Consider the following 14,034-nt stretch of genomic DNA (forward strand, 5'->3'; position numbering starts at 1 on the left):
TGGCCTCGCTCTTTTATTTGTAGGAGTTTGTTAAACTTAACAATTATATGTTGATCCTATCATTCCTTCCCAGGCCAATCTCTCCACTGACTTCAAGCCCTTAAAGAGGAATTTCTACAATTACCTTATGTAGGCCTTTTTTTGTATTCTTTAATTGTCCCTACAAATAAAGTCAGTGAAATATCTCAGCTGCTTTGCAGTCACACACAACAGATTTAGCTCAACTGTATCCACAATTATTTGTACCTGTAATCTGAACCCCTTAAAAACAGAGGCTGATGATTGAAAATCTGGCCCATAAAAAGCAAAAACCATTTTATATTGTAAATTAATATACAATTGTGAAAATAAGATGTATGGTTGATGCAGAAATTAAGGAGGCTTTATGGCATTTAAAATAAGAATGAATCATGATAATAGGATTCAGTCTTGGTAATTTTAATTTTACATTTCACTTTATTTCTTATCTGGGACAGAACTGACATGTAATCACCAGGATATTCCACTTATCTAGTTTCTTCTCCAAAGCCATAACTAGTGAATTGTCAGGCAAATTACTTGGAAATTGACTGTAAATGAAATTACAGTCACAGAGAAGTCTTTACAGCATGTTGTGTCCAAGGAGCCAGTCATAAAGATGCAAGCTCTAGAAGCACAGTAGAGAGGACATGCTAATATGGTTTTAGGTATTGGGGATTACATTAGTAGTAATTTCATATATATAGTAGTGTGGATTTGACTAGTTCCACTGTCTTTTAGGTTCTCCATGCTACAGGGAAAGAGAGGCAGGATTTGAGCCTAATTATGAATTCTTACTCTATCACAGCGACTTTCTGAGTCATGCTGCTTAATTACCATCTACAGTTTAAAGTGATATGCAAATTAAAGACCCCTGATTTCAAATAATTATGTAAGGTCTTTGTGGTTTTGCATTTTTATTTTTGTTTGACACTGGAACTTATTAAAGTCTGTCACGCAAGGGGAAAAAGGGCCACCCTGTAGGATTATTACTGAATCATTGTTAGCATTTGAATCGACATTACCTTTGTAGAAGATCTGATTTTCTAGATGTTGAAATGGACTACATTAATACCGCTGTTTCAATAGAAACATCCCTTTGAGCATAACATATAAGGTGGCCAAGTGCCTGGTTTTTTATCAGAACATCTGTTTAAAAAGAAGACCTGACAGTGTCTAGGCAGATGTACTGACTGGACAGCCAAAGTCTACTGGACTATAGGCAGGAGAGGTTGAAAGGCATGGGTCATCCTTTGTGCTAGCCCCTGCAGCTCCCAGCCCCAGCTCCGCGAATGAGTCCCTCCTGAAGAAGGCAGGGGTGGGAGGCAAAGCTGTCGGGAAAAGCAGCCAGCAACAGGAGTGAGGGAGAAGAGAAGCGCATGAGATGGGTTCTTAGGAGGAAGGAGCAGAGCAGAAGAGATTCTTGAACTCCTCATGCCGTGTCCAGTTTTTAAATATTACCCTACATATGCCCATCTATAAGAAGGTTTGTCACTATTATCTTTAATCACACAGGGTACGTCTATCTTGCACCCTAGTTCGAACTAGGGATGCAAATGTAGGTGACCAAAATTGCTACTGAAGCGGGGATTTAAATATCCCACAGTTCATTAGCATAATCTCACCCACACGCTATTCCAATCGCCAGCTGATTCGAACCAGGAAGTGTGCTCCGGGCTGCATTAGTTTGAACCAATTCCCTTGGTTTGAACTAACATTACTCATTTTTTGAATAACGTTAGTTCGAACCAAGGGTATTGATTCGAACTAACGCGGCTCGGAGCGCACTTCCTGGTTCAAATCAGATGGCGATCGGAATAGCGTGGGTGAGATTATGCTAATGAAGCACGGGATATTTAAATCTCCTCTTCATTAGCAATTTTGGTCACCTACATTTGCATCGCTAGTTCGAACTAGGGTGCAAGTGTAGATGTACCCACAGGAATTTAAAAGGAATAAATCCTGTATGCTTCAGCTTTTATTCTCTCAAGAATCTTTAGGATTTTGCTATATGTTGTAGTATTTCATCATTGAATACAAATGTGAGAGGTCTGAATTTTGATCTGCATAATTCTCTAACTTTACATGCCATTCACAGGAATCAGCGATTACTCTCTGGCTGAGAAGACGTTATGTCCAGACTCAAAAACTTATCTGGGGAATCATTATGACACACACTCTCTCTTTGGCTGGTCAGAGGCACCACCAACTTTCCTGTAAGTCATCCAAAGATCTTCTAAACATTCAGTTAAAAGAAGCATTTAAAGAACAACTGATATTACATGGAAAGCTTTGAAATGGGCTCTACTTAGAAAATCTGTTTAGTTTTCTTTGCTTTGTATGTACTAAGGTTAATTTCAAGGAAACAGAATCTTTGCTTCTGTCATGTTAATTTGTTTCATCTGAAGTGAAAATCTTTCTCTGTCTTAACATTAGTGTTTACTAACTGTAATGTGATAGTATATAGAGGTCCCATCATTCTGCTACATTTGGTACAGCTACATAGGAATATATTGCCTCTACAAAAGAGAACTCAATAGAGAGTTCAGATTTGGCCCACAATCTCTCACCCTGGTGTTTTAGGATATAAAAGAATTGTATGCTTCAGTCCACCTCCACCTCTGAAAACTGCCCTGAGACTTTATAACCATTCTGCCACCCACTAGGCACTCCATCATAAACAGTAAGCCTGTGTGCTGTGCATGCTGTGTCTGCTGTACAGAACTAACACAGAAAGTAAAGGTCAATTTTGATCCTTTTCATATCTGTCTCATTCCAGCCTCATAAATCACACACAAGTGCCTTTCTCAGCCACATTCCTGCTTCTGAAGAATAGCATTGTTCATGAGAAATACACTGTTCAACCAAACACAAAGAAATCTTGAAGACAGAAAGATAGTTTTCAAAACATAAAGTAGCTCACAATGCATTTAAAAACAAAAGTGGGAATTGCAGTAGAACTGGGCAAATACTGCAAGCAATTTCCCATGGACATTTATTGGATTTTTAAACAAAATTCTTCCACGGCTGCGTGGCTGTGTTCATGCACTTTTTGCATTCACTTTCCACAAATAATGTAAATGATATTACTTGCAGGAATGTTTATCAAAACTGCATAGATTGCAGAAATTGAATTACAACACAATAATCATGAGTATTTGCATCTAAAATCTGATTCTAAGAAATCCAATCAGGTAATAGAAACATCTCAATTGATCTGTTTCCAAGTCAAATAGGATTTTTTTTAATATTGAGTATGTGCAACAATCAGCTCTCATACAATTTACAGACCAAGAATTATTCATAGTTATTATTCTGTGAATACCTTCAAATAAATATATCTGAGAAAATCAGATTTGGTTCTGTGATGACTCACAAAATGGCAAAATTTGTTCAATTGTTTGTTACAAACTATTCATCCAGCTCTAGTTTTCTCCGTAGTACTACTACTCAACATTGTATTGTAAGTAGGACCACTAATTTACCCCATCTATAAAGATGGAGTATCTGAAAGGACCTATACTAGGGTTTAAGGAAGGAGAGTTTCTTTGCCAGGACATTACTTCTTTAGGATATGTGGAGTCTTGTTTTATGTAACTTACTCTACCAACTAGCCACCTTGCATAATAACCAGGCCAATTCCATTGAGTGCCAGGCATTGTATACCTTGCAGTATTTAGCACATAAGCTTAATCTTCATTGGTTTATTGTATGAAAACCTATTAGTTTGTCTTAGAAATGTCAACCTAAAACATTTTGAAAAATTTGTACCAGTTAAAAGCCAGTACAGTACGAAACACTTAGCTCACTTATGTGTGCTAGGGCCTTTGTGCAAATCTCATTAATAAGGGAAAGTGATAACACTATTACACAAAAATATTAATGATCAAGGCTGCAGTTTTCAAGCCAGCCTAAGGACTTAGGTGCCCAGATTTAAGAGAAATTGAATAGAATGTGGCTTCCTAAATTTTAGGCTCCTCTGAAAATTATTAATTCTGTAAATACTCCCAAACATAATTACATGGATTATCAAATAATGGGTGTTTGATATAACACACATACTATTAAAGACTATTTAAGAAAACACTAAAATATTTAATCTAATAGAGTGTTTACTCTGTAACTAGGCATTCGTAGTATGTTTTCTTTGTCAGTAAGCAATAATATCCCATTTCTTTGATTATTCTCTCACACAATGAAATTACATATTTTGAAGTGTAAATGAAAAATCTATCATGAAAAGTCTGTTATACCAGGACAGGAAATGAGGTGAAACAATGAAAGGAAGGACACATTTGGTTTAGAAAGATTTCCTTCATGGTTTGATTTGGTGCTTGTTATATACAGGGCAACCAACAGACTTTACTGGGCCGTGGGCAATATGGGGGAGGGTTGGGTCCGGCCCCCTGGAAAGGGCGAGACGTCAGGCAAAAGAGGCTGGGCTCAGGGCTAGCCTCCCCAGCAGACCTCAGCACTGCCTGGACTGCGCCACATGGGGATCTGGCCATTCAAAGGGCCAGGGCTCTGGTTGCTGCTGCCGCCATGATAGCAGCGCAGGCAGACAAGAGCCCCAGACTCTTAAATCACTGGGCTCCATGGCAAATGTACCCTTTGCTCCTCCTCATTAGTGGCCCTGATTATATACTTGCCTTTTGCTTTCTTGCCATCAAAGCAATACTTTATTATCTAACAGCACTATGTAAACACATTCTTATATTAAAAGCAAAGTAGTACAATTGTTTTTATACAGTGAATTTTATGGGAAAAGACACGAGACTTGATGACCATGTAAATTTAGAGGGGGGGGTCAGACTTATTAATACAGCTTGGACCTCCCTGGTCTGGCTCCCTTGGGACCTCATTGATCCCAAAAGAGGGAATATGATAGTCTAGAGGAGGTCCCCTGCCACGGGCCTCCCAGCCCACCAATGACTCCACTTCTGGCTCCAGCCAGCTATAGAATCATAGAATCATAGAATAATAGGACTGGAAGGGACCTCAAGAGGTCATCGAGTCCAGCCCCCCACCCTCAAGGCAGGACCAAGCTCTGTCTACACCATCCCTGACAGATGTCTATCTAACCTGTTCTTAAATATCTCCAGAGAGGGAGATTCCACCACCTCCCTTGGCAATTTATTCCAATATTTGACCACCCTTACAGTTAGGAATTTTTTCCTAATGTCCAATCTAAACCTCCCCTGCTGCACTTTAAGCCCATTACTCCTTGTCCTGTCCTCAGAAACCAAGAGGAACAAATTTTCTCCTTCCTCCTTGTGACACCCTTTTAGATATTTGAAAACCGCTATCATGTCCCCCCTTAATCTTCTTTTTTCCAAACTAAACAAGCCCAGTTCATGAAGCCTGGCTTCATAGGTCATGTTCTCTAAACCTTTAATCATTCTTGTCGCTCTTCTCTGTACCCTTTCCAGTTTCTCCACATCTTTCTTGAAATGTGGCGCCCAGAACTGGACACAGTACTCCAGCTGAGGCCTAACTAGTGCAGAGTAGAGCTGCACTGACCTGGCCAGGCTTGCTGGTTCGCTGACCTTCTTGCTACAGGGCTCCTTGATGCACAACCAGACCCCCTTTGTGCAGGGCTCCCCATACCCCTGGGCCCCCCTGCCACCAAACTCTCCCCCCTCCCCTGCCCTGCCGTGGGGCTCCCAGTCCCACCACCAGCCCCCGTACCCCAAGGCTTTCTGCTCCAGGCATAATTGTGGTTCTATGGGACCATAGGTGTTGCCAAATCACAGAGTCCAAGTTTAGAGAGTTACAATTTATAGCAATCTGAGTATAGATTTACAGAGTGTATTGTTAAGGCTATAGATTAGACATAGTAATTTTGGGAAGACCCTGATGATGTCCCAAATCATCATAAATATTACAAAAAGACAGGGGCATAGTCTGCAGTAAACGAACATTGGCAACATTTCTTCTCTGCAGTCCACATAATATTTCTCAGTTTCTTCTTCCTATAATTGCAGATAAATACTGATCTCAGTAGGAATTAGGTATATGTCAGGATAGCAGATATTTCTGAGAATTTCCATGTGGAGCTGAGAAGAGAATTGTGCCCTACTTTTGAAATGTCTGTGACTTTGAAAAGTGGACATATTTTGGGGACACCTGGTATTTTGGGTACTTAAGCACTGCTGTCCCTACTTTCCCATTATGTAAGTCTCCATGTACATCCAGATTTTTCATTTTCTTCCTCTTTCCTTGTCTTCATTGATGTTGATGCATTTTTTCCCAGTGCTGTTCAGAAAGCCACTGGAAAGCGAGCATTTGTTCTGAGTCGTTCTACATTTGTCGGAAGTGGGAAATACACAGGTCACTGGCTAGGTGACAACTATTCACGCTGGAAAGACATGCACATGTCAATAATAGGAATGCTGGAATTTAATCTCTTTGGGATTCCATATGTAAGTCTGTTTAATGGCTATCACTGTTTTATTGATAGTATTAGATAGTATTACTTCATTTGAAATGAACCCAACTGTTTGCTTAAATGAAATGCTTGATATGGCAAACAGTCTCATACACTGAATATAAGCAGGTGCTGATTAAAATGTAACTTTGTCAGTTTTGTCCAGTTAAAGATGAATCCAAGATTATCCTATGAAGCCATTATATGATGTGCCAACAACAACAGATTTTCTTCCTGATATGTTTCATCACTCATTTTCAAAAAAATATTTTTAATTTTGCAAGTTGAGTTAAAAATATGATTACTAAAATGTAGTCAAACCTATGTTAACATTCTCAGTCCCTGGGAATTTTTTCCATGTTCATCACGCTTTATTGTAGGACCCCTGATAAAATCCAGAAAAATAGCTGTCCTTTTAATGACCTTTATTAACAGACTTATTTATTTTGGGCCTGATTGTGCAATTCGTACGCTCAGTCATGAACACTTATTTAATTATTATGTTTCTTCAGATTGGTGCTGATATCTGTGGGTTTTTGCTTGATACAACTTATGAACTCTGCTTACGATGGATGCAACTTGGTTCATTTTATCCTTTCTCCAGAAACCATAATGGAGAAGGACAGACGGTAAGAAAGCAAAGCCACTAAATGGGGCGGCCTTTGATTGTGATATTTAAATTTTATTCTCAGAATTCATTCTGCGTATTTGTCAATAAGCCCTTGTTGCATGAACAGAAATGTTTTATATTGTGCAGGGCTATCAGGTGTAATGCACAGAAGGGATTGTTATGCATTCCTATAACTTAAAAATGAATTGAAACTTTAAAAAAGCGTCCAACATGCATAGTGTCTAACTCTTAGCTGTTAGTGATGTTATCAAGTATTGCAGGGAACTGGTTATTTGAAGGCAAATGAAGGAGAAACAGATTTACAATAGTTTATTTCCTGCACGTAAATTATTCTTTGTGTGTCATTTTGAAATAAGAACATTATAACATAGCCTTTTACTGGCTTAGAATGTTTTTAAAATGTTAAATGTTCACCTTTTAACACACATAGGAATAAGCAGATAGGGCATAATCTAAAATTAAGCCTCAGACATGTATCATAACTAGACATTTTGAACAAATTATATTTCTTACACATTAGAAATTTCAAGGACAGGAAGCACTAGAAACAAGTTACTTAACCTAGAAGAACTGAAATCCGAGGGAAACAATTGAACAGAGTTCATAACTGATAAGTACATTATCAAGTCTAACTCTGTCATCCATATAATCATTCTAGCTCTTATCTCAGCTAGAAAGAAATATGTTGTTCCTAGCTATTGAAAGGTTGAAAGTCCCCTGGTCTTTGGCTATACATTATATTTCTCCTCTGTACTCTAACAATGAATAAAACAATGGTTCTGCTAGTACAAGAGGCTGTTTTTACTATAGTAAGATGGAATGTGCAAAGATTGAGTTAATATTGTGGTAATTAACTTCCATTTTGCTGCAAGGACAGATTTTAAAAGGCTAGTGTAATATTTGCACCCACAAGAATTCACATTTGCCTTCACAAATGGGTTTGTACCTTTAAAGATTGCACATGCAAACAGGCACAATGGTTGCTACTAAAATGTCAGGACTTGCTCTCACATTTGTTATCCAGTGATACAGGAAATATCAAAGTCTTTCTCTATAATTAGACCAGGAAATGTCTGTTTCTCCCCTCCTCCCCCCAGATACTACTATGGGTAAATATTCTCTGTGTAGTGGTGTCCACTGTACTTAGATTTATATAGCTCCAATTTGCACTCTCGCATGTACCCGTTTGTGCATGACAGTGTAAAATTGTGTTTGACCTACTTCAGAGTATATTTGTAGTCTATATGCAGGCTGGTAATTAATTTGCACAGCAAACCTGAGTGCATATATGGGAAATATAAACATAAGTCTACGTAAGTGCATTCTTCATGAAGGCTGTAGCATATCAACTCACAAGTAAATAGGTCAACGTCCCAATTCCACTATCCTAATGTTGATGGATCCATTTGAGGAGTAAGGCTTTAGTAAGGATGGCAGAATAGGGTCCACGTGGTGTTTTTGGGCAACCCACCCAATTATTACATGCAAATTCAAGAAGAAGTGAATTGGGCAAATAGAATTATTTTAATACTATTAAAATAATAAAACAGTTATTCTTTTCATTTTTTAAAAAAGTGTGATTTGCCAGGAGCTTTTAGTGACTCAGTGATGGACGATATTTACTGTTTCAGAGGGGTAGCCGAGTTAATCTATAAAAGGAAAAACTTTAAAAACAATAAATAGTCTAGTAGCACCTTAAAGACTAACAAAACATGTAGATGGTATCTTGAGCTTTCGTGGGCACAACCCACTTCTTCAGATGACAGGCGTAAAAGTGAGTTGTGCCCACAAAAGCTTATGATACCATCTACATGTTTTGTTAGTCTTTAAGATGCTACTAGACTATATGTTGTTTTTTATTTTAACTATTGTTAGACAATATTTGTATAGTATGGCTGTCCAAGTGGTAAAAAATATTCCACTATTAAAAAGTAACTACAGTTCCAGTACTTAGAGACTAGCACGAAACATGATTATTGACAAATGTAGATGTATATATGAGAGAGGGTAAATATTTAATTTTAATTAATATTAAGTGTAATATTACAATTTTATCTCAAGCATCTGACTTGTCTGACTCACAGGGATGTTGCATGATTTAATAATATTTTGTTTGAAAAATACTATATAATATAAAATCAAAGTTTTATTATTTTTGTTCCTTCTATGTTTCATCATTCCAAGAATTTTTAATGCCATATTTTAAGAGAAAATGAATCATTTAGGGAGAATCTTTTAAAACAAATATGGAGTCTTATGACTCCTTTTCATGACCTCAGTCCATAGTTTCTGTAAACTTCAGAAAATAACAAGAGTGAAAAAATCCACTGAATAGCACAAGTCAACAATAGCCAGTGAATGTAGATAGAATTTTTGAATCTGCTCTTCCTCCTTCTGAGTGTTTTTTGGATAAAACCTTAAAGATACAAGTCCTGTCTGTTATATATAGATTTTAGGAATGAGAATTGAGATTTTCAAAGCAGGACAGGAAATTTAGTAACACATTTTCCATTAATGGAATTCAGTGAGAGATTTGCTACTGACTTTAGTGGAGTCCAGTTTCATCCAAAGGCCATAAAAGCACATAAATATGGCACTTTTCATACAGGTTTGTCTCTGCAGTTTTGGCCAAAAGAATTTCCTCTGTTACTTTATATTCTGTTACTTTATATTTTTTTTACACTGAGCATTCAGTTGTAGACTGTTCATAGCCATAGAAACTTTCTTTAAATCCTAACAGGCTACTTGCTGAATCATAACTGCATATTTGTAAACTTAAATGCAAACCAAAACACTTTCTCTTTGGTAGGAGCAAGATCCTGCAGTGTTCGGAGCAGAATTTGCTGAGATATCTCGATCCACACTGCTGATTAGATACACACTTTTGCCTTATTTGTACACCTTATTCTTTCATTCTCATGTCTATGGAAACACAGTGGTACGAGGATTAATGCATGAGTAAGCTATCAGTCTCTTTCCTATCTGTCATATTTTATGCATGGAAGTATTGCAAATTCAGTATGTAAGTTATTTTATGTTTATTTTGATAATGGTAATCAGGATGATTTGTATTCCTCTGCCTTAACAAGAGCAGTTTACAGTAAAACAGTTTAAAAAAAAAGCATAGTTCATGCAATGTTTTACATTGATTTTTCTTTAAAAGCAGTATTTTCCTCCCCTTAAATAAATAGCAGCTGGGGAAAGTTTTTAGTTTTTAGATCTTTGTTTAATAGAATGATCTTATGATGCTTCAAATATTTATTTTTAATATTATTGCTTAACCGTATTGATATGCATACTTGTAACCACTAGAGCTTTTTTTATATATATATCTGGGTAGTAGCATTAATTTAATGTCCATTAATAAAAGAATGCCTCATACAGTCTTCAGTGATGTGAAGTGTGTAGTCCTATCTATTCCCTGTTTATGGTATCAATGGTTTAGGCCTGATTCCACAGACACTTATTACTGGGCATGTGCTCCTATTGCAAGTATCCCATAGCTTCAGTAGGTACTTGTAGAGCAAAAAAGATCTATGGATTCAAGATGATATTTCTTGAAAAAGTAAACAGAATCATTAAGTACAATAGAATAAATGTTTACTTTGTCTTGTTCTTCTTTTGAGAAGAAAAAAATGAAAACCACATTTGTGACTTACTGTGAAAGGTGTTTTATTTATTTTGTGAAAGATGTCCTCTCCAGCAATAGTTATTGCTGGCCATGTGATTATTGCAAATAATATACATCATCTGTGGACTGCTGGATTCTGCTTTCACACTGAGGCAATGAAATTATAAAAGAATTCAATAGTTCAACAGCTAGAAAAGGACTTGAACTGAAGGTCTATAACAAATAGTGTTAAAGACTACACAGTATGTGTATGTCAAATCCAAGACTTTGTTAATAGCAAAAAAAAAAAAAAAAAGAAGAAGAAGAAGAATGGGACAATATCAAACAGTGGGAATGTGTATAGGTTAACTGTCTGTCATAGACAATGGGAAACACAATAGATTGGGGAATGAGTAAAAGGGCCTACATTTTCAACATGTGTGAGTTCATTTGCATGCCTAATTTATGCTCATGATTGCAATATCAGCTGTGATTTTTGTATACCAAACCAGACCAAATAACTGGTTATTTGCATGTGGAAATTAAATACCTAAATGTTTTTATCTTCTTCATTTGATAAATTTGCTCCCTTATGATTTCTCACTTCCTCTCATTTTGGCATAGGATATTTGTATCATTGTATTAATAATATTACAGCTAAATCAACAGTAAAGAAAACTTGTTTAATAAATAAAAAACTGTCAAGGTTAGAAGTAAAATTTAAAAACAAATTTATGAGGGTAAGTCTTCAAAAAAATAAAAAATCTTAGCTATTAAAACAGTCATACAATTCAGAAAGCTCTGAACATTTACAAAAGTTTTAATTGGAATTGGCTATTGTATAATAAGATGAGATATCAAAAACAGATTTAAAAATCCTGGTGTATGACAGTCTCCTGACATGCACTTTGAAGAGCTCAAACACATATCCTGGTTGTTTATTTTCAGTCTGTTGAAACAATCACCTTTATAAAAACACCATGTTAAAAAACCTAATTATAGCTTGTTGTTTCATATGTCTGAGGTATGGGACTTTTGCAGGAAGGAAAATAAATGGGCTCTTTTCCTAAATCCCTTCTTCTTGCAGAATGTTTAATTTTTCATAAGAATATAAATTTATTTATCCAGCAAACTTTCTTACTGAAAGTTTTCTGTCACACACCCAATTAGGTAGAGCTTAGAGCAAGCCCTCAGGCACATTAACCTTTAGCTCAATATACTCTCCATTATTTTCAAATACGGAACATTGAGTACATTTGCCTTTGTTTTGCAATTGTCACGCTTCTTTTACTCAATTCTTTTGGAATTGCCACAATGCTCAATTCCTTTAGGATCTGATATGATGTGTTATGATGACACAGACACCACTGAGAGAATCCTTTCCTAGACAATAAGGCCATGTAGAGTCATTATATGGAAACTTTAGAAGTGTCACAAGAAATTTTGAAATAACTGAAGGAAATCAATGACACTGTTAGAACTGGTCAGAAATATTTTGATTAAAATGTTTCTCTCAAAAGTGCTGGATCATAGTTAGTCAGGAAGAACAAAATGAGAGAGACACCTCAGAATACCCAATAGCCCACTTATTACTAGGTACTCATACTTTCCTGTTACTCTGCCAGATATGGAGCAGGGACTTTAGGTTCTCTTCCATCCCATATGAGTGCCCCAATCACTATGCATGCAACTGGTTATTCCCGTGTGTGTGTGTGTGTGTGTGTGTGTGTATTGGTCGGTCTCTCTCTCTCTCTCTCTCTCTCTCTCATATTTTGACCTTTCTGACTAAATATGGATCATCTAGTCATCTGGGCTGCTGCCTATTATATAGGTCTTCTCCTCTTCCTCCCCTTTTTCTCTCTCTTTCAAAAACCATTTTTTTTAAAGAGCCTAGGTTGCGTTCTCATTCAGAGAAAGTACTTACTGTTAAAGGACTGTGTTTAAAATTTAGTAGTGTTACCTCTTCACTACTTCAGTATGAAGAATCAATTATGTAATACCAGCTCTGTGTATGGCAGTCAGAGATCTGGTCAGTTTCTGCAGCCATTTGACAAATGTCTGTTAATTTAGGCAAAGTAGATTGAAAGACTTGTAAAGAAGGCCATAAATACTTGAACATACTCTCAGTTAAGCTTCAGTTTTTCTTCAGTATAACTTTGTGTGCTGCATCATGTTCCAATGAGAGGACAGTTCTCTTTTTCACCTTGGATATAGAAGCAGCTCCTCTTCGATTTTCCATGAAAGGCACTGCATCCTCTGTTTGGAAGGACATATATGAACCTCATTGACTTTCAGTTGAGACATTATTTTCCAATAATAACAATATGCATCTGGGGACTGTAAACATTGAAAATATAGGCCTCTTTCACTTGAAGTCCTGTAGCTATGAGATCATCATGACAGGCTACAGAGACTCTAGCTCAACCACTAGAGAGTACCAGGATCGCATGTAAATGAATAGTTTAGAAGGGAAGTCTTGTATGAACTTGAAAATTTCAGATCCCCAAGATTGTCTCCAGTGCTGTTCATTTCCTCAGTTTCACAGTGTGTAATGGTCTTCTGTTCACCTACAGTGTCAGCAGGTGTTAGAGCATGCATAAAATTGTGGAAGTTCTTCTGCAGATGTAGCTCATTAACTCTATCCATGATCTAAGGGAGATGTGAGTGACTGGAGAGAAAAAGGACTGAAAAGGTCCTCAAGGGACAATTAGACAACCAAACAATTCACGTAGTGAATAAAAATTCAGCAAAGTTGGCATGAGTAATGAGGCTGTGCGGTCACTTGAATTATATCACATTTTGTTATTCATTATGTACTGTAAGTGTGCACAGGGTAAAAAATGGCATTGTAGATGCTCTAACTTGTTTTCAGGACAATAGATTCCAGAAACATGCACTGTGTGCTAGCAGAAACCCACAGGTGGTGTCTCACTCATTATGGAACAAGGCTATGGTTATCTATAGGATTAACTGAACATATATTTTGCCCAAGTGATTTAAGGGCTTTCATGGCAAACCTCATTGAATTCATAGAATTCAGGAAGGTCTCTGATGTCAGTCCCATCCCCAAACTTTAAGTGGTTTGATATGCTTTTTCTTTAGCATACCAAAGACTGGCTTCACCCACTAAATTCAGTTGTCCAACAGATATAGCCTTTTAGTGAAGACTAATGGCAGTCTCTGACCCATGTACAGGATTTGTGGTATGGAAGTTGTTGGAGAGATGGCCCAGAGGTAATGTGTGCAGAGAAGACGATAGACATTCCATAATCATGTAGATTCTGTCAGGATCAGTGGATACTCTACCGGGAGAGCTGACAGAATTTTTAGGCCACTGGGCAAGCCTCC

At 37.0% G+C, this 14,034-nt stretch overlaps 1 protein-coding gene across 1 annotated transcript in view; it reads left to right on the forward strand.

Moving 5' to 3' along the window:
- Positions 1-14,034, forward strand: part of LOC102463469 (sucrase-isomaltase, intestinal-like) — a 91,466-nt gene that overhangs the window by 53,701 nt on the left and 23,731 nt on the right. The window contains exons 13-16 of the mRNA XM_025183243.2: positions 2,117-2,234; positions 6,272-6,440; positions 6,958-7,074; positions 9,886-10,034. Of these exons, the coding sequence (XP_025039028.2) occupies positions 2,117-2,234; positions 6,272-6,440; positions 6,958-7,074; positions 9,886-10,034 (553 nt within the window). The remainder of the gene's footprint in view (positions 1-2,116; positions 2,235-6,271; positions 6,441-6,957; positions 7,075-9,885; positions 10,035-14,034) is intronic.

Source organism: Pelodiscus sinensis, chromosome 1 (genome assembly GCF_049634645.1).
Source record: "Pelodiscus sinensis isolate JC-2024 chromosome 1, ASM4963464v1, whole genome shotgun sequence".
Taxonomy (NCBI): domain Eukaryota; kingdom Metazoa; phylum Chordata; order Testudines; family Trionychidae; genus Pelodiscus; species Pelodiscus sinensis.